At 47.9% G+C, this 26,977-nt stretch overlaps 9 protein-coding genes across 9 annotated transcripts; 5 read left to right on the top strand and 4 right to left on the bottom strand.

Annotated features, from left to right (window-relative positions):
* Positions 1–1,434: 1,434 nt before the first annotated feature.
* Triagg1_4301 (transcriptional regulator family: Fungal Specific TF) lies at positions 1,435–3,459 on the top strand (the record flags this gene model as incomplete). The annotated part of the gene is made up of 4 exons (XM_062898690.1): positions 1,435–2,000; positions 2,071–2,324; positions 2,594–2,702; positions 2,766–3,459. 4 exons carry the CDS (start codon positions 1,435–1,437, stop codon positions 3,457–3,459), a joined length of 1,623 nt encoding a protein of 540 aa, XP_062756808.1.
* A 792-nt stretch (positions 3,460–4,251) lies between these two features.
* Positions 4,252–7,402, bottom strand: Triagg1_4300 (uncharacterized protein; the record flags this gene model as incomplete). The annotated part of the gene is made up of 7 exons (XM_062898689.1): positions 4,252–4,857; positions 4,946–5,185; positions 5,276–5,556; positions 5,620–5,862; positions 6,355–6,940; positions 6,994–7,343; positions 7,393–7,402. The coding sequence occupies 7 exons, from the start codon at positions 7,400–7,402 to the stop codon at positions 4,252–4,254; spliced, it is 2,316 nt and encodes a 771-aa protein (XP_062756807.1).
* Positions 7,403–8,094: 692 nt separating this feature from the next.
* Triagg1_4299 (uncharacterized protein) lies at positions 8,095–9,047 on the top strand (the record flags this gene model as incomplete). Its single annotated transcript, XM_062898688.1, has 2 exons — positions 8,095–8,393; positions 8,471–9,047. The coding sequence occupies 2 exons, from the start codon at positions 8,095–8,097 to the stop codon at positions 9,045–9,047; spliced, it is 876 nt and encodes a 291-aa protein (XP_062756806.1).
* Positions 9,048–9,742: 695 nt separating this feature from the next.
* Positions 9,743–14,644, top strand: Triagg1_4298 (uncharacterized protein; the record flags this gene model as incomplete). The annotated part of the gene is made up of 1 exon (XM_062898685.1): positions 9,743–14,644. The coding sequence occupies one exon, from the start codon at positions 9,743–9,745 to the stop codon at positions 14,642–14,644; it is 4,902 nt and encodes a 1,633-aa protein (XP_062756805.1).
* A 1,370-nt stretch (positions 14,645–16,014) lies between these two features.
* Positions 16,015–16,875, bottom strand: Triagg1_4297 (uncharacterized protein; the record flags this gene model as incomplete). Its single annotated transcript, XM_062898684.1, has 1 exon — positions 16,015–16,875. The coding sequence occupies one exon, from the start codon at positions 16,873–16,875 to the stop codon at positions 16,015–16,017; it is 861 nt and encodes a 286-aa protein (XP_062756804.1).
* A 1,093-nt stretch (positions 16,876–17,968) lies between these two features.
* On the top strand, positions 17,969–19,369 carry Triagg1_4296 (uncharacterized protein; the record flags this gene model as incomplete). The annotated part of the gene is made up of 1 exon (XM_062898683.1): positions 17,969–19,369. One exon carries the CDS (start codon positions 17,969–17,971, stop codon positions 19,367–19,369), a length of 1,401 nt encoding a protein of 466 aa, XP_062756803.1.
* A 2,333-nt stretch (positions 19,370–21,702) lies between these two features.
* On the top strand, positions 21,703–22,681 carry Triagg1_4295 (uncharacterized protein; the record flags this gene model as incomplete). The annotated part of the gene is made up of 3 exons (XM_062898682.1): positions 21,703–22,144; positions 22,204–22,547; positions 22,613–22,681. 3 exons carry the CDS (start codon positions 21,703–21,705, stop codon positions 22,679–22,681), a joined length of 855 nt encoding a protein of 284 aa, XP_062756802.1.
* A 444-nt stretch (positions 22,682–23,125) lies between these two features.
* On the bottom strand, positions 23,126–24,920 carry Triagg1_4294 (uncharacterized protein; the record flags this gene model as incomplete). Its single annotated transcript, XM_062898681.1, has 4 exons — positions 23,126–23,161; positions 23,239–24,487; positions 24,558–24,708; positions 24,761–24,920. 4 exons carry the CDS (start codon positions 24,918–24,920, stop codon positions 23,126–23,128), a joined length of 1,596 nt encoding a protein of 531 aa, XP_062756801.1.
* A 592-nt stretch (positions 24,921–25,512) lies between these two features.
* Positions 25,513–26,691, bottom strand: Triagg1_4293 (uncharacterized protein; the record flags this gene model as incomplete). Its single annotated transcript, XM_062898680.1, has 3 exons — positions 25,513–26,209; positions 26,263–26,387; positions 26,452–26,691. The coding sequence occupies 3 exons, from the start codon at positions 26,689–26,691 to the stop codon at positions 25,513–25,515; spliced, it is 1,062 nt and encodes a 353-aa protein (XP_062756800.1).
* Between the last annotated feature and the right edge of the window lie 286 nt (positions 26,692–26,977).

Here is a 26,977-nt window from a genome sequence, read left to right as displayed (position 1 = left end):
CCGTCGCGCTTATGAAACTATAACGTTTTCTGACACCCAAGGTTGAATGGTTGACCCCAACTCAGTCTTCTGACTATAGAACGCACAACTCTTCTGTCAAGCAGTTGCGAGTAGATACAAGCAAGTTTAGAACAATACAATACACATGACCAGGGGTAGTTCGTATAATGCCAGTCAGCTGCCCGGATGTCGTTCGATCGTCAAGGCACACACATAATATTCCGCTTATGCCTACACGAACACTGAAGGGCCGTGCCACAACAGCCTTATCTAGGGTGTAATACAGATCTGCTTCCACGTTGCCACCCCCTGATGGTCAGACTAGGCGTTTAAGCTTTGCAGTCCCAGTCAAGTTAAGCATCGGCTGTCGTCTATTTGGCGGGCATTAAGCGCGCCGATGGGATCATTGAGCCATGCCATGCGACGCTCCACAAAGAGGCTGGGAGGTTGCAAGTTTGCCCGCTTGCTAGGATAAACCGGAAATAGAATTGATGACTAGTCGACGGGTGCTTGAGTCAAAATGAAGCCAAGAGGTTGAGAGGCAACTGTATAGTGTCCTAGATTTGTCGATACCGCAAACCTGATTGCCTGAATTGCTTCTCAACGTCGGCGATGGCAAAAAAGCGGAAGTTTCCGTTGAGAACTCTGTCCAGCAAAAAAAAAACCAACAAAAAACAAAAGACAAGAGTCAGAAACAAGACAACTCAAATAGACATAAATACAGCTGTAACTCTGTCTTAAAAAAGAAAGACATGCAACAGGGCAGCTTCAATTACAGCGCAATGACAAAGCGTCTTCGGTCATCCCACCCATCGAGATCGCCTCAATCTTATTGATCAGTTAAGCCATTTTTCGGTCTATTCACGTGATCCAACTCCCTCCCTTACACTATTTCTCTTTACGAGAAGGATGAGGCTCGGTATTACGCCTCCAATTCGGAATCGCTAGCTGTCTAATTGCCCACCAGTGGGAAAGTGGCTTCCCGCGGCCCTGTTAGCTGTCATCGATCCGGTTAATTTAGTGGAGTCTCGGCATCATTGAGACTTAGCGACAGAAGCCCCGTATTGCGAAGCTGGTGCGCCTTGTAGGTCAGCTTTCGGGGGAGCCTAGCTTTGTTGCTTGGCGATACCTTCGCTTGGGGTATATCAAGACAGCATGGACTTATAAACAGCCCGGTTTAATACGGGGGGCTGACACGTTTAAACGAACTGGCTAAAAGATGGAATGTGACTGAGGCATCAAAAAGAAGGGGAAATAAAAGAGGTAAATAAATCACCAGTTTCTCGCGAAGAAGAAGAAGAAGAAGAAGAACAAGAAAAAAGTGGAATTTCAAAGAGTATTAACAACTCGGCGTCTACTAGACAATCACTCTACTCCTATTCCTAATTCATGCAATACAGGAGAAACAAGTTGCCGCGCTTCAGCTCCGTCACAATGCCTGGAGGCGATTCAACAGCAACAGAAAACATACCAGCTGGGGACTTTGACCTGCTCCTCTTCCGGCGGCGGCGCTTCCGTACAGCCAAAGCGTGTTATCCATGCCGTCGACGAAAGGTCAAATGTGACCTAAACCAGCCGTGCGGGACGTGCATCAGTCGGGAGCATCCCGATTTGTGTGACTACACGACCAATACCTTTGCTGGAGCGGAGTCGTCTACCTCCGAACAGAGCCCGAGTGTTCGAGAGCAGCCTGAAGGTGCTCATGTGAGCCCTTCAGCTGCGGAAACAGCTCAAGGGCTGTTTGTCGACTTGGCATTGCCGTTTAGCACCAAGGTGCATCTCGGTTCGGAGTCTCTCCCAGGAATCTTCTCAATGTGTGGGAGAACAAGAAAACAGCCATCAACGGCCCCAGTGAAGCTGTCGACGGATCCAAGGTTGATCTGTGAGCTTCTGTGTCTTCAGGACTCCAGCACCACGTTTCCCTTTACCAACCTGTGGATGCCTGGTGATGGCATAGAAAAAGTGTACAGTGCACTGCCCGAAGACGATGTAATCCTGAAGTAAGTACTTCATTCTCTCCTTTTCTCCTTTTCTTCTTTACGGCAAGAAATTCGAGCTAACAGCTACGAGCCATTTTCGATTATTCCAAGAATCTCTCTTTCATCTCGAACCTTCGATCGTAAACCTCCGAAATTTCGAAACTGTACTCCTAGAATTCCTACGTAAGCGAAGGGCTGTCCCGCCAAACCCGTACCTGGAGCCTCTGTCTGAAAGCACAAGCTCGTGGATTGGCCTCTTATTTGGCATTCTGTCATGCGGTGCCCAACTTGCTGTAGTCGAGGGGGTTGAAGGGGAGCTGGATGCCACGAAAGCGTGGGTTTTTGGTAAGTGACGGACAAAATATCGATTACGTGGAAGTATTTGATTCTTATACTGGTATACAGCATGCTGCTCTTTTCAGTGCTTACGATTTTGCAACTTTACTTCATACCCTAATATCGAGGTTGTCCAAGCCCTAATTATGCTGGTCAATTATCTGAGAAACCAGGGAGATGCAGGGGCTTCGTGGTCGATGTTGGGTGAGTAATCCTCTGTACACTCCTTTTCGATAAGGATTTTACGAGTCATTTTCTTACATTCAACTCCACAATAGGCTTAGCCATACGTCTTGCCCAAACTCTTGGGCTTCACTGCACGCCAGATCCCAACTCCATCAGCAATCCGAAGAAAAGGGAAGAGGCTATCATAAGATCATCCATATGGTAAGCCCAATATTGCAATCTGGCATTTGTGGACTCATTTCTAATCTTGCGGTAAAATCATAGGCGATCCTTAATCTGGCAGGACACCCTCGCCTCCCTCTGCTTCGATCGGCCGTCTGGAATCGTTGTTTTAGAATCCATTCCATCGAACACTGCCTCACCTCGATTCTATTCATTCTTCGATAGCTGCCATCATCTATTTGTGACGGCAAACAAGATCGGCCATGCATTAACCCAAGCAAAATTTTCAGGGGAACGACTGCCCCACGAGACGGTACTCGATTTCAGAAAGCTTGTCAACATTATCGAGACCCGATCGGTGCCGCATTTACAAGATCTTTCCAAGTGTCAATCGAAGAATGATTACATTCAGCACTACATATTCAGACTCTTCACCGATTCGGTCATGGTGTGCCTGTATAGGCCAGCCATGACAGGCAACGAATCTCAAGATGACGACATCACGGATTACTACCTCAATCGATGCCGTTCGACATTACAAACATACATGGAACTGATGAATTTGAATGCCCCGTTCCAGAGGCTTTGGTTCTTTGTTCACATCACATTCAGCAGCGCCCTGATCCTGGGCCAAGCTGCCTACGCGCGCAATGTTCATTCCGATAAGACATTTTTGAAGCGTTTCTTTAATAGTCTCTCGCAAAATCGAGCGTTTGTTAGTGTTCCGATGTATGAAAATGCCTGGAGATTACTACACGAGTTCTTGACGATGAACGACAACAATATGGAGGAATAGAGGGTGAAGGGGGATATACGAGATATACGACGGCGAATTAGCATGGCGCGGCTGGCCGCGCTTTTATACCCTTCCTAAGTAACGAATGATTTTATTTTTTATTTACATCCATCTATCTATATAAGAATAAAAATCTTGAAACTTAATGTTATACATCAATTTCGGTAATGTTGAGCCGCTGTAACAGTTATCGTAGTAACATATACCATTAGTCTATCCAGAATCCTATATTAAACGAAAGGAGTGAGTATCTCACGGATTCTGGCCGGTCGCCTGGCTAAAACGCAAGAATAACCAGTCATCAATACCGTCATGAATGGCGACTGTCCTCCCATGTACCATAAAATTATCTCCAAGCAAGCTTGGCCTACTACCATCAGGCAAGCAAATAGTCTTATGACCATTACGAGTGATCCAGCCATCTTAAGCATCTAAGCCATATAGACACAATGTCGACACCACAGGACTTCCGGTGTCAGCGAATGCCGATGTTACGAATGAGCTTTGGTCGCACTTCAATGTTTGACAAGCTGCTGCTGAGCTTGATGGATTATCGAGGCTCCATACTTCAGTAACAGCGGCATTTGGGCCAGAGATCAACTGTCTGCCATCCGGTGAAAAGGTCATTTTGGGGGGAAATTCATTATGTTGTTCCAGTGTTTGTACACACTTGTATTTGCCGTCAATCTCCCTCCAAATCTTGAGACAGTAACTCGCGCTTGATGCTATCGTTTTTCCATCTGGTGAAATAGCCGTTCTCAGCCCCTGCATGATATCGATGGATACAGGGTGTCACCCAATCTGTACATATTTGCCCGACGTAGTGTCCCAGATCTTTATGTTGCCGTCATTAGAACCCGAGACGAGAAATTTACCATCCTTGGTGAAGGTAACAGATTGTCGTAATACATAGCCGTCGTCATACAAAATAAGAGAAGATGTTGAGGCGAGGTCCCAGATCCTGATTGTGGCATTGTATCCTGCTGATGCTAACTGTTGACTGTCTGATGAGAACATGACCGACGTTATCCGGTCGGTGTGGCCTTCCAGTGTTTGTATGCAAACATGGCCTGCTATATTCCAAATTTGTACAGTATTGTGTGATGCGGAAGCAAGAAGCTTGTCATCTGGTGAAATAGCTATGCGAGTTCCTATGCCCAAGTCTACATATACGGTTTGGACGCATGAATCCCACCCAGTCTGCATGCCGTGCTTCATTTCAAAGAATGTGGCCGGATCTTCTAAAAATTGCTGCCGTATTCGGCTTGTGATTGGACATATAAGAAGGGCCGATGGATGGATTTGGAGGGCAAGGCTCTCAATGGTCTGTTTGGCTGCCAATATGAATCGATAGGCATATCGAATGAGGCCAGTTGAATCATACTTCATCCCCTTCTTCTGTGATTCCCATCAGTTAGCCGCCGAGTTCTCGACACTCTGAGAATAAAAGAAAGGCCGGAGAGTCTCCAGTTTTGGCAAGACTCACAAAGAATTCCTGCAACTTTCTCATTGCTATTACACCTTCCGGTATTCTTCTTAGTAGGCTGAGAGCCTCAAGCAAGAATAGATATTTCCTCTCAATGAATGCTTTGGCATCATCGACCAGTGATTCCCAGATACCTTCTGCTGTTTCTAGTTTGGCCTTGCTCGTAATTGAATCCACGAAATGATCAATCCAGAAAACGCAAGGGTATCCAATGGCGATCAGAGGATCTGGATCAGGAGCCTGGGCATCATCAATGTGTATTCCTGGATCGCTCAGATTATACATATCCCGCCTGAGGAACTAAGTCATGAGTTGTATAGATCGTGATACCATATAGTCATTGGCTGCATCAATCTTCAAGAAAAATGTCTGCTTCGTGTTCGTGCCGGATAAGAAATCTTTTGCTGACTGGTGCACAAAATAGACAACCTCATCTCGAATAGTGAGGAATGAACCGCATTGCGCTATGAGGTCGCAAATGGCTGGTATCTTTTCATCTAACTCTCCTGGGGTTTCAGCAAGTGCTATCAACTCTTGAAGTGTAAGAGGTTGGCGATCAACAGTGACAACAGCAAGAATGCGTTTGCATATCTTGGCTTCATTAGACTTGGCTAAACTTTTAACCATTTGCTCATAAAATGAATCGAGCCCTGGAGGATACGCCTTCAACGTACTTAGGGCATTCCATGCCGAGACCCTCTGCAAAGTTTGGCAAACGAGGGCTACCCAGAGAAATGTGCCATCGGCGTTCTCCAGGAGGTATTTTCGAACAGCTTCTTCCCTGTCCTTTTTATATCCTTTGCTTTCGCTTAACTGTAAGACCTTTTGCTTGATGTATATCTGGACAGCACCGGCCACAGAGTCGGCGTTCAGCTCTAGACTTAGCTGCGCTTGCGGCCCTAAACCCTCCAGCTTGTCTATGATCTGCGAGCGACCAATTACGACTCGAGACAACCCATTTCACATAGGGAAGGCTATTAGACATCTTGACAATGAAATCGAGAAGTCGTGACATGTCCTCACTAACACATTCGTCAAGTGCATCAACAAGCAGACAAGTCGGCTTCTGAGTATTGTTCAACTCCGACAGAAGTGACTCTAAGATGCTAGATAAGGCATACCATGCACTCGGTGGCTCGAAAAGAGATTTTCCTTGACGGGAATAAGGCTCCCGCAAATGCTTCAAAAGGCACCGCTGCTGATCAACTAGCGAGAAGATTAATCCTCATAAGACTGAGGTTGAGTTAATAATTCGTTCGTCGGTGGCTTGACAGAAAAAAAAAGAGATGAGACAGAGGGCGCCAATTTCTGCAAGTTGTCGACTGTGCCACACAAGAGCATCGTTTTGCCTTTTCCTGGATCGCCACAGATCCAGAGAAGTGGACGACTTGGATCTTCAAACCACTGACAAAGGCCGTCGTTCTCCAATATCCAGTTAAAAGAGTCTTGTAACAAGCCCCCCTTTGTATCTTCAATGCGTTTCTTTTCAACATCAGGATCGTGCGGCCACAATTCCTTCAAACAATTTTGATCCTCTGCGGAGATTTCCCGACGGAGTTGTTGCTCCTCTAGAGCTCTTGCAATATTTTTGATCTCCAATTCTTGCGTTTTGGCATGGCTCGCAATGAGTTGGAGGTGTGATCGGGATTGTTGGCTTCCATATATCTCAGTATCCTGGCGCAAACTGTTCTCGGCTTTCTGTATACTTTGGATACTGACTGCCCAATTATCAAGCTTTACCAAATCCCGCAAGAAACCGTAACCACGATTTCTGTGGTAGGAACAAACACTCTTCATTTGATACAGAAGTAGAGCTTTGTAGAGCTCCACCAGCCGTTTCTCAAGCTCGCTCTTCATTCCAGACAGGGCCGCACCGTTAAGAGTGCTTTCGTCAATAAGAATACTGGAAACATTTCCATACCATCTGATGCGAGTAATGACGCATTCGATCCCATCGCGATTTGAGGCGGTCTCTTTGACGGCGCTTTCGAGTACCTAAATTTCTGTTAGAATAACATTGCATATAATTCGAACTCAAGTCTACGTACTCCCAGGGCAACGCATATACCAGACCAGGCAATTGAGGCCTGTGGAACGGCTGCTATTGTCGTACTGACCATGTCTTTGAAAGAAAGGACAATTCCCATCGCAGTCCCAAGGCCGTCTTTCACTTTGGCCTCCCGAGCCGTTGAATCAAGGCCCACGCGGATAAGCTTGTTCATTTGCTGCCGTCGCGCATTTGGACTCTCCGCAATAATGGCATTTGGAGGTGACTTATCCGAATCTGTGGTGAAGCCGTGACCCTGTAGATATTGAGACAGAACTCTCTCATATCCCTCGACGAGTTTGGCATCTTCATGCTTAATGGCATCATAAGCTTCATCCCAAAGTCGCTCTGCTGCATTAGAGGGAGAGTTTCCAAATTGGGTTCCTTTGCTTGAAGAAACTTGGGGCCATGGTCGATGTCGACTGAATCAGGTTGCTGTAAAGCAGTGGGGTGCACTGCTATGCGAGAAGGAGACGCGTCTCTACTCTGGACCGTAGGCGTGGAGGCTGTAGAGATCTTGGAACCATTCACGGGATCCTTTTCAGGTTTGAACTTTCTGCGCAAGCGCCGAAATACGCTTGGGGGCTTTTCCGACATGGCAATTCACGAGATTGAAACGGGAATACAACAAACGGGACTGTAATCATTAGAGGGGAAAGGTTGCTCTGGTGCCAACCGCGAGCCGCATCGATGCATGATTTGCACCGAGGTAGGGATTCGGGAAACTGACCCCGCGCAACGCAGATTGGAGACTCAAGTTGGGTCTTCATGCATGGGATGAGATTGATGTTACGCTGCAGCTGAATAGTGGTAGCCCCCTACGGTACACGATACTCTTGCTACTTTGAAGAATGAAGTAGCTTAGTACTGCCAAGTTGATGAATATATGTATGCTTAATGTAACAGCGACGAAAGGAATCTTCACTGCCTGCACCTGGATTAGGTGGGGGCTATATCTACAATCTTTATGTTATCCACTACCAGACTACATACATACATGTACAAGTAAACAGCCTTAAGGTGGAGCAGCCAGTCTATATATATCAGTCGAGCTTCGAGACTCATCATCAAACACATAGATTGCCAAACCACCGTGCCCAACATGTCCTCCCGCCTTGATAGGGTATACGCACAGCTACTACGTGACCACCCCTACGGATGGGCTCTGTACAAAAAGGTGACCGCTCAAAAGTTACATCCAGGTAGCTGCGGTTATTTTGACTCTGATGGTGACTGGCAAACTCTCATCGACTTGACAAACCTGCACAACGTCGCCGATCGGGGATGGACGATACCCAGCGATGAAATACAAGACAGCGGAGAGCCCGAGTCGATGATATGGGGTCCCAAGAATTCAGACTCTGTTCGGTCCTGCCACGTCGGCGGCAAAGTGGGAGCCACGTAAGTCTTGCATCGTCCTACATGTCCCATTTGAATGCTATACGCAGCATAAATGGCATGCTAATGAAGGATACTAGCGTGGTGGGTGCTCCGGTTGTCGCCTCGGTGGCCATGTCGTTTGAGAGCACCGGCGACAAGGGTGCTGTACTTGCCACCGAGAGTCCTGTTCTGAGGCACCAGATTGGCGACGAATCCAGTGCTTTGCAGTGGATGGCTGAGAATACGGCTGAAATGCTACGACGGCACGGGAGCGTTGTTAAGAAGCACGGTGTCTGGGTCGTGACCAAGACCTACTCTACGCGGCGCAGTGCCGTTGCCGTTATGACGCAAAGATCGTCCAAGGTCGAGATTGGTCTTGGTGCGGATATCCAGGGCCTGCTCACACTATCTCCAGAGAGTTCCTGGACGAGCAGCACCGGTAGCTCCTCCATGGAGTTGCACGAGGATGATGATGGGGTGGTTGTGTTCATCAGCGGGATGTACTTTTCTAAAAAGCTTGCGAGGTCGAGGCTGAGCTACGTTCGAGATCAGCAGGATCAAAAAGATAAGATCCTTCGAGGGGACGATCCAGAGGATACGTGGGATTCTGAGAATGAGAACATCGAGCTCGATGTTGAGTACTACCCACCCCTCGACGAAGACAAATTTGATTGAGCAGGGCGAGAACTATGGTGCGCGGGTTGACCAGAGCGGGGTAACGAAATCAAGGTAGTATCAGCCTCGACGAGGAGGATACAATGCATTCAAGTACATGTATGTGCAAGGATAGCTAGTGAGTCTGATACTACATGTACGAGTACCCGTGCATACTGATGAGATCAATAACCCTGGTAGATAGTAATTAGGTAGGTCGAGTTGGGATACTCAAAACAACCCCAGACCCATCAGGCTACGCATCATTATTCAAGTATCAATCTACGTTTCCATGTATTTTGGACACAATAGTTGGGCTCGTTTACTGCATCAGGCCGCTACAATCAGCTTGCTCTGTGCCAATGAGCCCTCCGGGGCTGGCACCCTTCACGGATGTGGGAAAGAGGGCATTGGCCAGTTGGAGCACGAGGCAGAACTGAGGTTACAGAGAGCCTTGTATTGATCAAAGTAAAATGACTCATTAGCCTGCAGATAATTGGCTATAGGGAAGACACGTTGTTGCGAGCCTGGTCGCTTTGCTATGTGTAATGCAGCAAAGCCGGAATTAGCCCACATTCTAGCAACAGATAAATTCCTCTGAACGACCACAGGCAATCTGGTGAATATCAACAAGTCAAATCTTGAGTCCGCAATCACAGAGAGCAACATAGAATCAAGCTTCAGCTGCTTAGAAACCTCTACTTCGGTATACTACAATGCTGAACCGATATGCCCTGCTGGTCGGCATTGACCTCTATCTCAACGATGGCTCGAGAAGTAAGCCCAACGGTCAGAAGCTGGTTCTCAACAACCTTGGTGGCTGTGTAAACGACACCAAAGCAGTAAGAGAGTTTCTACTCGGCAAAGATGAATTCAACGACATTTCCGTCCTCACGTCCTCATCGCCGGATTCCAACGACGGGGACCTTGCAAAGGCTGTCGAGCCTGAGGAGCGTTGGCCAACGTTTTCTAATATAAAGCGAGAGTTTGATCTTATGCACGACCGCGCAAATGCAGGCGACTTCTTCTTCTTCCATTATTCGGGGCATGGCGCGCAGCTCCAACGGGTCAAGGAGTCGCCCAAAGGGCGTTTAAAAGATTCCTCACTACTCACCATGGACTTTTGCTGCGGGGGTCCAGCGGTGCGCGGATGGCAACTTAACCAATGGCTGGAGAGATTAAATGCCAAGGGAGTTCAAGTGGTCGTCTCCCTGGATAGTTGTCACTCTGGTGGCTCTTGGCGAGAGAGCGACGTATCGTATCGCACGCCCAACGATTGGCCTGAGCTTTCTAACCTGCCAATCGATGAGCATGTTACTGCTAGAGAAGGAAGCGCTGAGCCGGTCTATCGCCATGCTGAGCTAGAGACATCTTGGTCTATCAACCCAGAGGCCTTTACGCTGATGGCAGCCTGTGGGGATAACGAAAGGGCGGCGGAAAAGGTCCTCAATGGGAAACGGAGAGGTGCATTTACCCACGAACTCTTGGACTATCTGGGAGAGAGCAGTTCGCCTGTGACCTATCGCATGATAAGGGACGAACTAGCTGGAAGACTCAAGGGTCAGTCTCCAGAAGTCCACGGCCGCGATAGGATGCTTTTCTTTGGTAGTTCGGAGCTTTCCTCGTCTACGCCTCTCGCTGTGCGAATTGAAGGTGACAAGGTGTCCATCCCAGCTGGTAGGGCGCACGGAGTTCAGCCAGGATCTGAATTTGTGCTATTCCCACAAAGTTTCAACACGATCTTGACAGTAGACGAGGTAGACGACTTTGTCTGCAAAGCGCCTATTTCAAACAGTGCAGCGCTGCTGCTAAAACAACACCATATGGCTGTGCCCTCACGGTGGCACTTGGGAGAGGAAACGCTTCGAGTGCTTGTGGATCCAGTCCTTGGGTTAGAATTTCAGCAGTCCCTTTCCGCATCGCTCCAGTGCAGAATCGGTAGTCTCCTTGACGTCGGCCAGTACGTTCAAGGTGAGGAGAACGCCGGCGCTCTGAGGATAGAGATGCAAGGAGAAGAGATTAAAATTCATGGACCTAAGCTATTGATTGGGTATGACGGTCCTGTGCGGCCGCTGAGGCTCAGAGGTAATGACATCGGGATACTTGCGGCAGAGACCGCGGCTCCTCTGGCACATCTCGCCCGATTTCAACAGGTTTTGAATCTAAAAAGCCAAGGTTCTTCGGAGCCGGCGCCGTTTGTGGTGGACATCAAACCGGCCAACGGCGAGCGTGCAGCTCCCTACCCACTCGACCAAAAGTTCAAGTTTGTGTTTGAGAATACAGGGGATGAATCTCTACATTTTACAGTCATGGTTCTGGGGCCTGAATTCCATATAGAGCAGCTATATCCTTCAAAAGACACGCCGAGTGTCGTGGGTAGAAGCAAACGAGCATTCAACTTTTCCATGAGCCTTCCCACCGGCCCCCAGTGGGCCCAAGAACTACTTCATCGCAACCATCGCCGGGATATCATCCGCACAATAGTTACAAGAGGCAGGCCAGTGTCTTGGAAAAGTCTCGAGTTGCCAAATGTATGGGATGCAAGTCAGATGGGGTTGCGAGAGCACCTTTTCTCTCAAAGGGATGCTGTGCTTGAGCTCGACAGTGATGGCGATTGGTGGGTATACGACAAAGAGATACTTACATCCCAGGCAGTGACAGAAGCTAGATCTGTGCCATCTCTTGATACGACAAATATCCAAGACGCCAGAGTTATCGCCAAAAAAGACGTCGAGCAAAGTGAAATCAAGTTTGAGAGATTGAGAGGAAAGGAACGGAAGTTCAAGAGAGCCATGGCAGTGTTATCTAGAAAGATGCAATTACTTGAATCCAAGGACCTCACTCAAAAGGCACAGGGTGCTATTGACGAAACTCCACCAGGCCACCAAGACAGGGCTAGACGCCTAAATAGTCTTGCAAATCAGCTGGGCGATCGATACGCTCGCACCGGAGCGATGGTAGATCTCGAGGAAGCGATTCGCCTATCACAGGAAGCTGTCAATATAACTCCGTCAAACCACCCTGATCGCGCTAGATGGTTAAATACTCTTGGAGCTCGACTAGGCGATCGATACTCTCGTACCGGACTGGTGGCAGATCTCGAGGAAGCAATTCGCATTTTACAAGAGGCTGTTAGTGAGACTCTGATAGATAGCCCAGACAGGCCTACACATCTAAACAATCTTGGAGATCGACTGAATGATCGATACTCTCGCACCGGAGCGATGGCAGACCTTGGAGAAGCAATTCGCCTATCACAAGAAGCTGTTGATATGACTGCGTCAAACCACCCAGACCGCGCTAGATGGTTAAATAGTCTTGGAACTCGACTGGGAGAGAGATACTCTCGTACTAAAGCAATAAACGACCTGGAGGATGCGATTTGCCAAGTTCAAGAGGCTATCAATGCAAATCAGCCAGGCCAAATAGACAAGACGAATTTATTCAGCAGCTGTGGAATTCGATTCGACACTTTTGACTCTCTTACTGTAGCAGACCGGCAGCGAGCGTCTTACATAATACGCCAGGCCTTTAGTCCAACCGTGTTACAGCATCCAGACCAAGCTGTATGGCGAATTAATCTCGGAAATCTACTGGGGGATAGATATTCTCATGACGGAGATACAGCAGATCTTGAGAGGGCAATGTGTGCAATAGGGGACACTATTGCCACTACACCATATCACCTAAGCCGGGCCAAATGGCATAATAACCTTGCATCTCAAAACATCAGAAGATATTCTTCTACGAAATCAAGAGCAGATCTTGAATCGGCAATTTTTCACATACGAAGCGCCATCGATGGAACTCCTTTAGATCATCCAGACCGGGCTACGTGGCTGGTTAACCTTGGAGTTCAACTGATTGATAGATACTCTTATACTGGGGCTATATCAGATGTTGAGGAATCCAAGAAATGCCTAGTTCAGGCTCTAGATTCTTCGATATCTAGTTTTAGCATACGAGTTAGTGCTGGCCATTGTTATTTATTAACCCCATACATCTTGGATGATCCGCAAGCATATACCATCGCCGAAACCACGAATAATTTAATACCTCTATTGACGCCCCAGTCTCTTAAAAACTCTGATAAACAGCATCTACTTTCCGAGGCCGTGGGAATCTCATCAGATGCGGCAGCCATTGCGTTACATATCAATAAAGGGCCCCTCGCTGCTATCGAATGTCTTGAGACAGGTCGTGGTATTATCGCAGGGGCTCTCTTCAAGGACCACGAAATAACCATTTTACAAAGGCACCACCCCGATATAGCGAAAACTTTCATTGATTCGCGCGCTCTGTTGGATAGACCAATTACCCAGCACTTGGATAATGATGCCGAAAACTCCGCCCGGATCGCAGAAACTGAAGGTGGTCATCGACGCGACGCGGAGCAACGGCTGCTTCGCGATCTAGAGACAATCCGTTCTATGAGTGGGTTTGAGCGATTCCTTCTACCGGCATCGGAGGCCGAAATGCTCGACGCCGCAAGCCATGGTCCAATCGTTATCTTGAATGTGAGCCAACATCGGTGCGATGCATTGATCGTCGAGCAATCCGGTATTCGACTCCTAAAGTTGCCGAATCTCTCCCAAGAGGTTATTGATTACCACGCGTATGATTTAGACTCCATCGAAACACTTATCTGGCTCTGGGATGACATTGTGTGCCCTGTTCTTGATGACCTTGGCTTTACCACCTGTCCATCTGGCAGTCAGCTACCCCGAGTGTGGTGGATTCCAACTGGCAAACTAACGAAATTTCCACTTCATGCGGCGGGCCATCACTTCAAAGGCACTAAAGAGACAGCTCTCGACAGAGTCATCTCCTCTTACGCCTCATCTATTAAGGCCATTATACATAGTCGTCGACAGCAATACCAAGGGCTGGGAGAAACAGAGTCGCTAACTCTTACAACTGTTGCCATGAACGAAACAAAAGCACAAACGCCGCTCCTACATGCAAGCCGCGAAGTCGATGCCGTTTTAGCCGTTTTAGAATCGCCAACACTACAACACACCCAACCTCTTCCATATAGAAACGATGTTCTAACGGCCTTAAAGACATGTAACATATTCCATTTTGCAGGTCATGGTTACACACACGTTTTACAGCCTCTTCAGAGCACACTGCTCCTTGAAGACTGGGAGCAGAGCCCGCTTACAGTTGAAAATCTGTTGGAAACCGACCTCAGCTCACCACCTCCATTCCTCGCGTACCTATCCGCATGTGGGACCGGTCAGATACAACATGAAAAGTCTGTAGATGAAAGTATCCACATAGCGAATGCCTGCCAGCTCGCTGGGTTCCGCCATGTGATCGGGACGCTTTGGAGTGTTGATGATGAGCTGTGTGTCAGTGTGGCTAGGATGACGTATGAGTTCCTTCGCGATAATAGCATGCGAGATGAATATGTAAGCCAAGGACTTCACCACGCGACCAAGATACTACGAGATCAATGGGTTGATAGCAATGATGACAACGCTGCCAATATGGAGGTCGGAAATAAGAGGAATGGCATAATACTGAGGTTCAGAGAAGCAAGGCATGCTCAACTGGATGATGCTCCAGTGATAACACGGCCATTCTGGGTCCCTTATGTCCACTTTGGTGTTTGATGTTGGATAGGTTTCTTTCTTCTTTTATTTTTACTTATTTTTTTCGTTGTCTTTTTCTTTTTTCGTGGTTTGTGTTAGTGGAAGGGATTACTATATTTACAAAGACTCCATTGCATCAGACATATCTTTATGCGTACGAACAGCGTGGACTCAGATGCCGATGGATTTTGCTCTAATAGACGACTTCATCATCATCAGTGTTCGAAACTCGTGCCATGTCCCACTTTCTTTCCAGTGACAGATGCTCGCCGTCTGCTAACTTTATTAATGTCTTTCGCATTTACACTATAGTATATTATACATGTTACCCGTATACAGTATCTTGATAAAGAGGTTTTACTGGCTTTTGAGATGTAGGATAAACGCAACTATAGCATGACGGTTAGTTCTCTGTCAACGATTTTTGCTTGTAGCCCTCCGCCAAACGATTGAGAACCTCAACAGCTTCTTGCTCCCTTCCCAGTGGTATAAACAGATGATCATGATAGAATCCGCTAACTGGATTTACTCCCATATTCTTTTCTGCCAACTTCGTCGCGATCACCGCCATAAAGCCGACAGCCTCTAAACTTGACGTTACGTTGAGCGTAATCATCTTGCAGGGAAAGAAAAAGTCAATCTTATGTGCCGTCGCATATTCCCTGCTGAATATGACTGTAATTCCCTCATTCTCTTTGAACAAGAGCTGTGTTTCTTCTAGAGGCGGGAGATTAGATGCGTTGGCAAGCGTTGCGAAGACGAAAATAGTCTCGTGCAGGGTTGTGGTGAGAGTCGCTAAGAGTTTGGCAAGTGACTTCTCACCCGGATCGCTTGCGAGTACAGACATGGAGATAAAAGGCGATTGGTGGTTTAATAGAGAATGAACTTGTAAGGCGTATTTTCGTGATATGTCACTGTCACCTCTTCGTATTTGTTGTAAATAGATAATGTCCGAACATGGATTTGACAGAGTGAAGCCATTCAGCTTTATACGAAAATGAGCTAAGCGCTAGTCTCGTTCACAGGGCGCGCCTGCGTGTACATACGAGGTAGACTAGCACTGGATGTGGCAAGAGGATATACCAAAATATACGTGATAAGTTTGGTCATTCTTCTCAAGAGTCACGCACAACAGAGAATGGTGTTTTGCACTGAATCGCATTTCTAACCGGTTCCTTGAATGGCGTAAAGGGATGGAATGCGAGAGTTGTCCTTGACATATGTACTGTATTTGTACACAAGTTTTACAGATGCTACTGAGCCCGCCCATGCGTCTGCTGTCACTAGGATATTGGCAAAATAACGATGAAGCTTATGCAATGCGATGCTGGAGCAGGCATGCAGATCTTTGAGTCTCAGGTAATGTTGCATGTAAGCTAATAAGTTGGTGTTTAAAGATTTGAGTTGTCTGCGTTTTTGAAAACACCATGCCGTCCAGCCCCAGCGCTAAACTGAGCGGCTCCCTTGACACTCTCCTTCGTGATTACTGGAGCCCCATTCACAAACTCATTTCGCAGCGCATCCTCGAAAGACGTCGCGTTGTAAGCCGAATAGTAGCAGTTTGCTCGATCGACGTTCATGCAAAGCTGAGGGAATCCCAATAGCTGCTTCGCAATCTTTGTAGCTTCCTCAAGAGACTGGCCCTTGGGGACAACTCGGTTTGCGAGACCCATCTGAAGAGCCTCCTGCGCTCCAACAGGTCTACCAGTGAGAATAAGATCCAGGGCTCGACCGAGGCCAATAATGGCCTGAAGCCGGACCGTTCCGCCATCGACGAGCGGCACGCCGAAGCGCCGACAAAAGATGCCAAAGACGGCATCCTCTTCAACAACGCGGATATCCCCAATAAGAGAAAGCTCCATGCCTCCAGCAACGGCGTACCCCGCAACAGCACAGATGACGGGCTTCTTGATCTGGAGTCTTGAGGGGCCGATAGGGCCGATCTGTCGACCGCCCGTCACGGTATGGGAAGCGTCGACAATCGGGCCAAGGTACTCGTTGTCTCCGGGGCCGTTCCACTTGGCTACTTCGTGTAGATCGAAGCCCGCGCAAAAGTAGCCGTGGTCGCCGTGAAAGACGCAGACTTTTTGGCTAGCATCGTCTTCAAAGGCTAGAAAGGCTTCGTGCAGCTTTCGCGCGGTAGGGCCGTCAACAGCATTCCTGCGATGATGTCTGTTAATGGCGATGATGGTGATGCCGTCGTCAGACCTGGTGACTTTCACAGACGAAGTCTCGGGTTCGGTGGATGCCATCTTTATAGTACGGGATTGTGAGAGTCTTCTGTGAGGCTAACCCGTGGTGCATGCAACGAACATGCACTTGATGAGAATGAATGAAGATGATCTTCTCTGCAATTGATGAGATGTATATAAAGCAATGTCCCCTCCGCTCACCCGACCCAAAGGCGTAATTTACACCTCATCTGTGAGGAGTTCCGGAGTCGGTGTGGAGAAAGATCACCGGCACATGGGAATAAACTTCACTACCATAATGCCGTGAACAGCCGGCACTGTGTATTTATATCGCATTCTTATTCGTGTAATGGCGCCAGAGCTTCTCAAATGATGAATACTTTTCTTTAGTCATTCTCGTTGGAGGCAATTCGCTTCAATGCCTCGGCAAAGTTGAGCATCTGCGGGAGAATTGAGCTAACTTGGACGCAACTAAACGTGCCTTGCCGAAAGAGTGTATAAAACCCGATCTTGGAGGGCATGATCTATGACAAAACGCTTCGGGAATATTAGCGTACCAAGCAAAGATGCACTAAAAAGACGAAGCCGTTGTTAAGGTGCGAGACAAGTTTGACAAGTCAAAGTAATCGGTATTGAATAGCTTGATCTTATTGTCTAATATATGATATCGAGCCGTAGACTTAGATCGTGCCCCAGAAAACCGGACCGTCACTGACTACCGTATACTTTGCTAACCGACTTGAATAATCCATCACTCAAACGAGAATCTACCCAATAGAATTGCGGTTAATTCGCCGACTAACCATAAAGACTCCGACAGAGAAGCCTTAAAGGCTGGAGTATATTTGCTTAATGGCATACCAGAACAATGATCCATCACAGATTTCTTGGAGTGAAGGGACTATGAGATCAGTAATATGCAGTCCGAAACGTAATCTCACCAATCAGCACCTCTGCGCAGCGAGACGATAACGTAGAGTAATCGAATGGCATTTGCAAAAGCTCATTGGTCATTTATTCGGCGAGTTTATAGATACAACTCATCAGACGCGCATCACAAAGTAATCTCTAAAATCACAACCGCCCATAGAAAAAGCTACAAGAGACTTTGGGCATCGGACGAGAGCAATTAGCATCTAAACAAGCAGCACCAATGTCTACATTTCATCTCTTCCCTCTGTTGCCAGCAGAAATCCGGTCGGCGATATACAATCTGGCTACACCGCCTCGGGTCGTTCATATACATCAAGAAGTCGAAAGCTTTGATGACTTCAAAAAGAGGTTACCACACATCACAATCGCTGAGCGTAATCTGCGCCCGGACGTCGATTATTCTTCCTTCTACGAGCTTCTTCGTCAGGCATCGGCCATTCTTGTTCACCAAAGGTGTAAACTCTTCAAGCAAACTAAGCTCGAGGCATATGGATTCACCAGCAACAAGAAGCCGGGTTTCTCCTGGGAATTCGAGTCCATGATGCCATTCGATACTCTCATGAATTATCCTACATTGGCTTTCCCCATATACCGAAGGGCTACTATTACCTGCCAAGCTGCTATCCCACCGCTTCTACACACTTGCTCCGAGTCGCGTTCTTTACTCATCAGCTACGGGTACCAGCTTGCGTTTCCTTCTACTTTGCAAGATCCACGGACGTGGTTTAATCTTGGCCGAGATACACTGCTATTGGATGACGACTTTGACTGCAGCGATGTTGATATGTACGGACCGAAGGAGACGGAAATTGACAGGATCCCGCATACTTTTCATCAGTTCAGGCCTCGAGACGTTGGTCGGCTCCAACGATTAGCATTGGCTAAATCCACCCACTACAGCCGCATGTTTCTTAGCCACAAGCTCTGCCCAAAGCCAAAAGAACTTTTGTTGGTTGAGTGGGATGCTAGCGATTCCGAGCAAGCTCTACGCCAGTCAGTTGTTGATCCAGCCTTGCTTCGCCCGGTTCCAAACATCCCGCCCGCTTATCATGAAGGAGAGCAACTGTGCATACTACCGGTTGAAGAGGTTGATGCTCTATGGACTACACTAGAGTTGGAAGTGTTTGGAGTCGTGGAGGACTGGCATCCTGCTACAAAAGAAAACGCATGGGATCTCAAACAGCACAAGCTTGCCAACGGCTTCGATAGCCGCTTTATTAAAGACAAATTGCGGCAGATGAGAGAAGAATATGTGCAGCGGAGACAAAGCATCGAATATTATAACAAGGAGTTTTACAAGCCACACCAGAGGTTCCCGGCAAAAGAAGAAGAATATCCGCCATGGAGCATACATCGGTTGAGCTTTGCGCATGTTTGCACACTTTACACTGCGAGGAGAATAATGGAAGCCCGCTCGACTTTCATGGAGCAGTTTATAAAGCTAAGAGCAGAGGCAAAATGGTGTGAGGAGCCATGGACCCAGCATCGTCGGTTACCATCTCCTTTTGTTTTGCAGAAGTTTAATAATTGGCCCGCGGTTGAGGAATCACTACACAGTACAGAGTTGGAATGGTGGGTAAAGAACGGACTTCCCATATTTGACAAGTCTTTGCCAGTCTAGGTAGATATTTCGTTCAGATCTCTTGCTTAAGGCATATGTCCACCATGAAGAATGCATGATTATATTTCTAGCCTGTTTCCCATAATCTATAAACGAGCAATGAAGATATACAAGCAATCCATTATGCCATGACTAAATTTCCTTGAACCATCTGAGCCTGACCTTCGCCCTCCAGCGTGAGCGCCATCCATAAGAGCATCGATAAATCGTCCACTCTCTCAACCCATTCAGACAGCTCTTTTGCAAGCTCATCTTTTCCAGTCTCTTTTATGTCGTCGCCGCGCGACAAAGACCGTCGAAGTAAAAATAAGTTGCCCATTGTCAGACTTCCTCTCCCCTTCTCAATTTTGGAGCTTATCTCTTCATTATATCGCTTTTTCCATTCTCTATCCGGTATAGGCTGCCATAGATCTCGTGTGCAGGGCAACGGAAAGTTGATGAACTCTGGACACTTCCCTTTCGAAGGGCTTTCGGCATTGTTGTGAAGTAATAGGTCTACCAGGTACAATAGCAATCCGGTTCTAAGAAAGTTGGCAACAATTTTTCACCGTGAGTAATGTACGATTCAACAACATACCTTCTCATGCTCTCTGCAAAAGCTCAGCCACTTCGCGAGGATTGTATGTATTCTATGTCTATAGCCCACGAAGACACGGTGTATAACCTTCGGGCAAATGCCTATGAGCCCAAGTTAGTGACCATGACGACCATGCAGAATGTCGCATCGGGGTAAAGCAACATACCTCCACGGTCAAGACCAACCACCCAGGATCTTCACTCCTGGCTGACTCGGTGCACTGTGATCGCAGCAAGCCGTAGATGATAGCCGCTTGTAGAGCATGTAGTAAACTCTGTTTATCATAACTCCTGAACTATAACATCATAAGCAAGCTGCTCATGCTAGCTTTTACTGAACGCTGGGCCAAGCAAAGAACTTACCTCGGCATGCATCTGGCGGAGATGAGAGTATATCTGGTCCCATATGAAGCCGCCGGTTTCCTGAGTGCGCGAATAAAACATCTGCGTTAAAGTTCTGCATATTGCCAGAGTTTTAGGCAGGCAGGTATGAGGTGTATCTGGGGGACATTCATTATCTTGGTTAAGAAAACAGGGCGGGTGTATAAAGGGCGGCAAGGTTTTGCCCTCGGCGATTCGGTGTGTGTAGTCGATCATCTGGCTCAACAACATTTTCCCTGTTAAATAACCTTGCTGGAATGATCTCTCCCGTATGGAAAGGTACGGTTTGCGTAAAACATTGGGTGAGAATGCCGCTTCAGTCAGTAGTTCTGGACTGCTAAAGTCTATGGAAGCTAGTACAGGGGAAGATGCACTCCCGAGCCCAGTCACGAAAGGATAAGGAAAGTTGAACGGATTGTAAATTGACAGAGTATCCATATAATAAGGATACATGGATCCATTTTCAGAAGATCCTAGGCTCTTGGACTCAGGAGTTACTGCATGTGGCAGACTTGAAGTGCCGGATGTGTCAAAAAGTGACGGCGTGTCGTTGTGGCAGATGGATAGATCTGGCGTTTTGGCGCCTGAATCGACCAATTTGACAAGATCGGCCAAGGTATTATCTTCTGATATAGCGGTAGAGCTAGGAAAAGAAATCTCTGCCACTGTCGATAGCCCTACGGGCAAAATAGCATCAGAAGGCCTGATCACAGGGGTCGAGTAGTCCAGGTGTGGGTCGCCATCACCGATATTCCTTTCAGCCGTTGCCAGATCAGTCGTAATTGGTAATATCGGTCTAAACTCCTTTTTCCACCGCTGAGGATCAGAAGTCCGACTGCGAGAAGACGAATAGTGGCACTCAAGGCCTCGCTTGGCGCATCGTGAGCACGGAGTAGCCAAAGAACAGCGTGTCTTGGCCACACGGCAATGATCGCAGGATTTCGCTCGACTGATGGGCATCCCGGAGTAACGGCGTATCTGGCAAATCAGGTAACTGAGAAAGAAGTGAAATAAGAAAGGAAGATGGTTGAGTTATCGCCCTTTTCAGCGACTGCTAGACATCCCTAAAACATCTCCGGAGTTGTGAGCCAATGACGTGTCGCCTCCGGAGATTGCAACCAATCATGTTTGGCGTTTGGAGTCATCCATGAAGCTGACTGTTCCGGAGCAAAGAGACGGGCGGCGGGGCCGGCACTAACATTCAGCCCGCTAGAGACTACGGAGGAGAATTGCGTGTTGATGAGAGTGAAAGTCCGCAGTGAATAGTATCATATATCCATAGAGTTTCGAAAAAATTGTATATAAAGGCTTGTATCCGTTGATATTCGAAGTTGGAATGCGTCTTCAACGCACACATCTTCTACCATCATTACACAATGGCTGTTACAAGAAAAACCTGTCTCGTCACAGGCTGCTCCGCCGGTGGAGTTGGCCCAGCTTTCGCAGAGGCCTTCCGAAACAAAGGCTACCACGTCTTTGTCACAGCTCGCACGCCCTCCAAAGTACCAGAGAGTCTACGCGAAGCAGCTAACGTCACTGTGATTACACTCGACGTGACAAACCTGGAATCTATCGCATCAGCCGCAGATGAAGTCCGAAAGCACACGAACAGACTCGATGTTCTGATTAACAACGCTGGTCTTGGTTTAAACATGCCGGGTCTAGACACTTCAATTGAAGAAGCTAAAAAGTTATTCGACCTCAACTTCTTTGGCGTTCTTGCCATGATTCAAACGTTTAGCCCGATGCTAGTTGCAGCCCGGGGTTGCGTGGTTAACAATTCCTCTGTGGGGAGTGTTTTCCCCTTTGCCTTCTCAAGTAGGTACCATCAATATCTCCATCTCACTACAACTGGTCAGGCTAATTTATACAACTAGGTATCTATAACGCTACCAAGGCAGCTCTAAACCAAGCAAGCGAGACTTGGCGCCTTGAAATGGCCCCTCTTGGAGTTCGTGTCATCACACTCATTACGGGTGGCATTGCGACAAAGTTCTTTGTCAACCTACAAACGCCGACTTTTCCGGAAACTTCTTACTACAATTACGTCAAGGACATTATTGAAGACAATCCAGAAGACAATCCATATGGCGTGAAACCAGAAGTATTCGCCCAGGACGTTTTGAATCGGGTTGAAAAGGGAGCCACGGGCAAGCAGTGGGTTGGGGGCGGCGCCAGTATTGGGAGTTTCGCTTTATGGCTGCTACCTCAAGGTGTCATTGTGAGTGTTTTATTTAGAAAATTGACTGCTCAGCATCTTTTGGACTAACAAAGGCGATTTGACAGGACATGCTCATTCTGAGTCAAAAACCGTGGTCGAAGAAGTTGGCACAAGAGCATCTCAAGACCGACTAAATGCGATGGCTGCGATCCACTTTCATCTTACATAGTATAACAATATGCGAATCTTCACTTCTTGTTTGCAATGACCATTCATATTTGTACATTCACCCCAGACATATCTCACATTATAGAGTTCCTTTGTATCAAGTCATGCGGTTCAGAATGTTGAAACTCTCAAAAGACCGAGCTCATAATATACTAACATTTTCTAGCCTAATATGGTCTACAAGAATATGAGTGATGCATTAAATTCTAGTAGTATCGCGGACTTTTTAATTTCCTAAATCGTCAGGTCTTCAGCCTGTTTAGGGAGGAATCCATCCCCCTGTCGTACGTCGGAAGTAGAGGAACCATAACCCCCATGCGATATTATTCTCCGATGTAAGCAGCATTTGGAATCCGAATGCTACATGAGCATATTAATAACAATGATATAAGAAACTTTTGGTCATTAATTTATTCTCGCTTAGTAAAGACAAGAGGGCATTCATCCTAGAAATACGGTTAGCTCAGACATCCATCAAAAGGCCTCTATTGTCAGATACAGCCACTGGAAGGAGTCAACATACCATGGGAAACAGAGTGGCAAACACTCGAATCTCTTCTGATCGAGGCGTCGCGTGGTGCACCCAATCAAGCTCCAATGAGGCCTTGCCAATCATGGCCGCCATGGTGAGCGGCACATATCGTCGTGCAAGACAGTCATGCGCGCCAGCACCGAAAACCAGCCAATTCTTGGTCTTAGTCTCGGCATCGCCTGTGATCCACCGCTCGGGGTCAAAAGTGTCGGGATTCGGATAGGCTACCGGGTCGTGGAGAGCCGGGTAACAGGAGGGGATAATCATGGCGTTCTTCGGCACGGTATAATCGGGAGTAACCGGGAACGCCTTCGTAGCAAGATAAGGCACAAAGATGACAGGTGGGCGATAGCGAAGAAGCTCCTTGATCACAGCGTTGGTGTAAGTCAGCGACTCAAACATCTCAAGCTCGAATGGTCCGTTCTTATCGCCACCTCGTGCTGCCAGATTCTCTGCTCGCAGGCGGTCCAAAACATCGGGTCTCTGAGCCAGAACCTGGAAAAGCCATGTGGTGGCACTGCTAGACGCGTCTTGAGAGGCAAAGAGGAATGTGAAGAGGGTCTGGGCAATCTCTTCATCGGTGAACTCGCGGATAAGATTTGTAGGCTTCTCAATTCCCTCTTTGCCCGCAGCAATGTCTTCGTTGTATCTCTTCGACTCGTACATGTGCTGAACCCACTGGTCGACAATGCATGTGGGTTGAGCTCCAGAGGCCATGTTGGCCTTGCATGCAGCAGCACACTTTGTGAACTCGGCCAGTACGGCATCTGCAGTGCGCTTCCCTCGCCAGCATTTGGTGCCTGGAATATGGATGGAGAGCGGGATGTTGACAAGCTCGAGTGCATCGGTGACGAGATAGAAATCGTCTGCGATTCTCTTGACTGCTTCCTGGGAGATGTAGTCTCCAAAGAAAGTACGGCACGACAACGCACAGTTGATCTCCCTGAACCAGCCCATGAACTTTGCAGGCTTTCCTCCGTTGGCTTTGCTATACTCGACAAATCGGTTGAAGTAGTCAGAATAGACCTTTTCCTGGACAGGCAGATAGGTGCTGAGCGCCCTGTTTGTGAACAACCCAGTCAAGCCTCTGCGGAACTCAGCGTGCGCCTTTCCATTGAGGAACACCCAAGCAGTTGGACGCATAATGTTGATCGCCATGGGAACGAGGCATGGCCTAACGAATGTAGGGGACTTGAAGACTTTGTGTGCCAGGTCGCGGTCCGATGCTAAGACAACAAACCTATGAAGAATTTAGTCAATATCCTAAACATCACGCAAGGGCGGGATCTAGATGTATGCGGGAAACTTACTTGTGAAACACAGATACGCAGCTGAGGGGGCCACTGGCCCATTGAGCAAGATATGCGTCAAACTTGGGGTGGATGGCTTGCAGAAACGGTCCCATGATGGGAATCTTGAAGGCAGGTCCAGCGATTGATCCCTTTTGCCTTAGGTACAACACTGTTCTTGTATCAGCAAGGTGTAACCACGTCAAAGGTCTGACGCAACATACACTGGTCATAGAGAACGAGAAATAGAAAGGCCGTGATGGCAATCTGCCAGCCTGAATAACTTGATAGAAAGCCGCCAGCCAGTCTTGAGGCGTCATGTTGAGTCACGTTGGCTGTAGTCTCAACAGAGAGCGGCAGACTGCCTTCAACGATGGTCGCCATGGTGTCTGTTAGAGCTCGTCAACCACAGGCTATGATGGTAAAGAGTCACGAAAGCCCCCGAACAGCAGACAGCTTTCTGGGGAACGTGTGTTTTTTAACTGTTTGCTAGCGGCCGACATCTTCGTCTTCACGTAATCATTGTGGGTGAATTGGCCAATGGCGGCAAGTTTCAGGCCAGACAAAGTGGCCAGATGTTGACCGCAATCTGAGCAAACGGCACGATCCGTATCCGCGAAATGTGTCGAATGCCCTTCGTACTCGTATTATCACCAACATGTCGACATTTCTCAGCGAGTGGTAGCCGTTTGTGTACTAAACCCCGAGGGAGGACGGGTATGAGTGAGACAGACTCAAACTGTGGGATAACCAATGATGAAGCTAATTGCTCCGGAACTACCGCCGTGATTTAGACATTCGGAGTCTAGTCCTAATTAGTTCTAGACTCCGAGTTCATGGGATGTCCCTGTGGAGTCGAGAATGACAAGACTCTGGCATGATCCTTGTTGTGTCCCGAGCTTCGATTGGGTGTCATGATGAGAATCGAAAGAGCCCATGGTTTGATTGGATGACTTCCGTGAAACCCGCAAACTTGCTAACCTCCTTTTGCAGCCATCTTAAACACTTGCTCCCACTGCTGGCGGAAAAGTTCCTCTTGTGGCACCCTTACCCAGAGGATGCTCTGCAGATGCGTGAGAACATCCTCCCATGTCTTCAAGCCGAGAGCTGCTGCAGCCACGCTCGCTTGATCCGTGAACCACTCGTGGTTCCTGGTGCCAACAGTGGCCGCCATGCCGACAGAAATAGCCCAGATCCCTAGTGGATCGTGGATATGATCATTTCTCAGCAGGGCGGCCAGATGGCACTTGAGCTGAAGAATGATGGCATTGGCTAGGCCAACGTGGGAATAATATGTGGTGCCATGTAAGATTAGCATATAAAGTGCGGTCGCGTATCGGAGACTCTCAGAGGCGGCCGATTGCGCCTGGTTTGCATCTGCATCTGCATCGAGGAATGGAGGCAGCAGCAGCAATTTGTGCATAACAAAACAGGTTAGATCATGCAGCTGCGTGTTGGTCAAGCTTGAGTGCCATGAATGATGAAAGATGTTCCTGAGTCGAGACAAGATGTTGCTCATGGCCGGTGTGATGTTTAGTCTATCCAGATTCGCGTCTTGTGCCTCCGCGTCTGCCGAAGCCAGCTGCCACTGCGGTATTGCGCTGATCCCATCTCCATGACCAGAGTCGTCTTTGATTGGGAATTGAGGCGCTTCCATGACAAGCATAGATACCCTGCAGAAAGTTATTCAGCAGTCATTCCCGCCGTTCATTCGTGCAACACTCACCATGAAACCATTCTCGCCGTGAGCGGGCTTCTCTGTTTGAGCTCATCGATTCCGCCCCTGATGCCAACCATTCTTTTGACTCCATCCATGTGCATTCTACTGGCTTCGATATTGCCCTTTCCATGCTATCCGTACACTGCGTCAGCAAGGAAAGGTACTTGCCTCGTCCGAAGGAAGGGGGTATAGTACCTCAATAGCAGCCAACGTTACCACAGAGTCCAGCGTCTCGTCTTGAAATGCCAATGATGAATCTTCGATTCTTCGCCTCACCAAGGCAATCGAATCGACCATGAGGAGGTCTGAAATCGGGAACCCCTTCTGCGCCTGCAGCTCCTCGTAAAGAGATGCGGTCTGTAATGACACATGAAACAGTGCTTGGTCTGCAAGCGCAAGAGGCCACCAAGAGACAATGAATGGATTGGACTCCATGTTGAGGTCTAGCGGATAGTACTGAAACGCAATGCTGGACAGAACTATCAAGGTTCATAGGTCAGCCGGACATGAACTTTGGCATAGCAGCAAGAGGGAGAGCCATATACACCGGTGGATCAAGCGTTGAACATGTAGCCTAGGAAGCCTTGTCGGCGGATATGAATCAAATGGATCGAAAGAGGCGGTTGCTGGGTTTCGTATCCAAGCCGGATTTTCCGAGAATCGAGATATTGTCTCTCCATCTTGTGGCAGTACAGAAATCGCCTCGCCAAGATTGTCAACA

The sequence above is a fragment of the Trichoderma aggressivum genome (genome assembly GCF_033847375.1).
Source record: "Trichoderma aggressivum f. europaeum strain CBS 100526 chromosome Unknown scaffold_013, whole genome shotgun sequence".
NCBI classification, from domain to species: Eukaryota; Fungi; Ascomycota; class Sordariomycetes; order Hypocreales; family Hypocreaceae; genus Trichoderma; species Trichoderma aggressivum.
The sequence above is the reverse complement of the archived record's forward strand: the minus strand, read 5'-3'. Positions and strand labels throughout refer to the sequence as shown.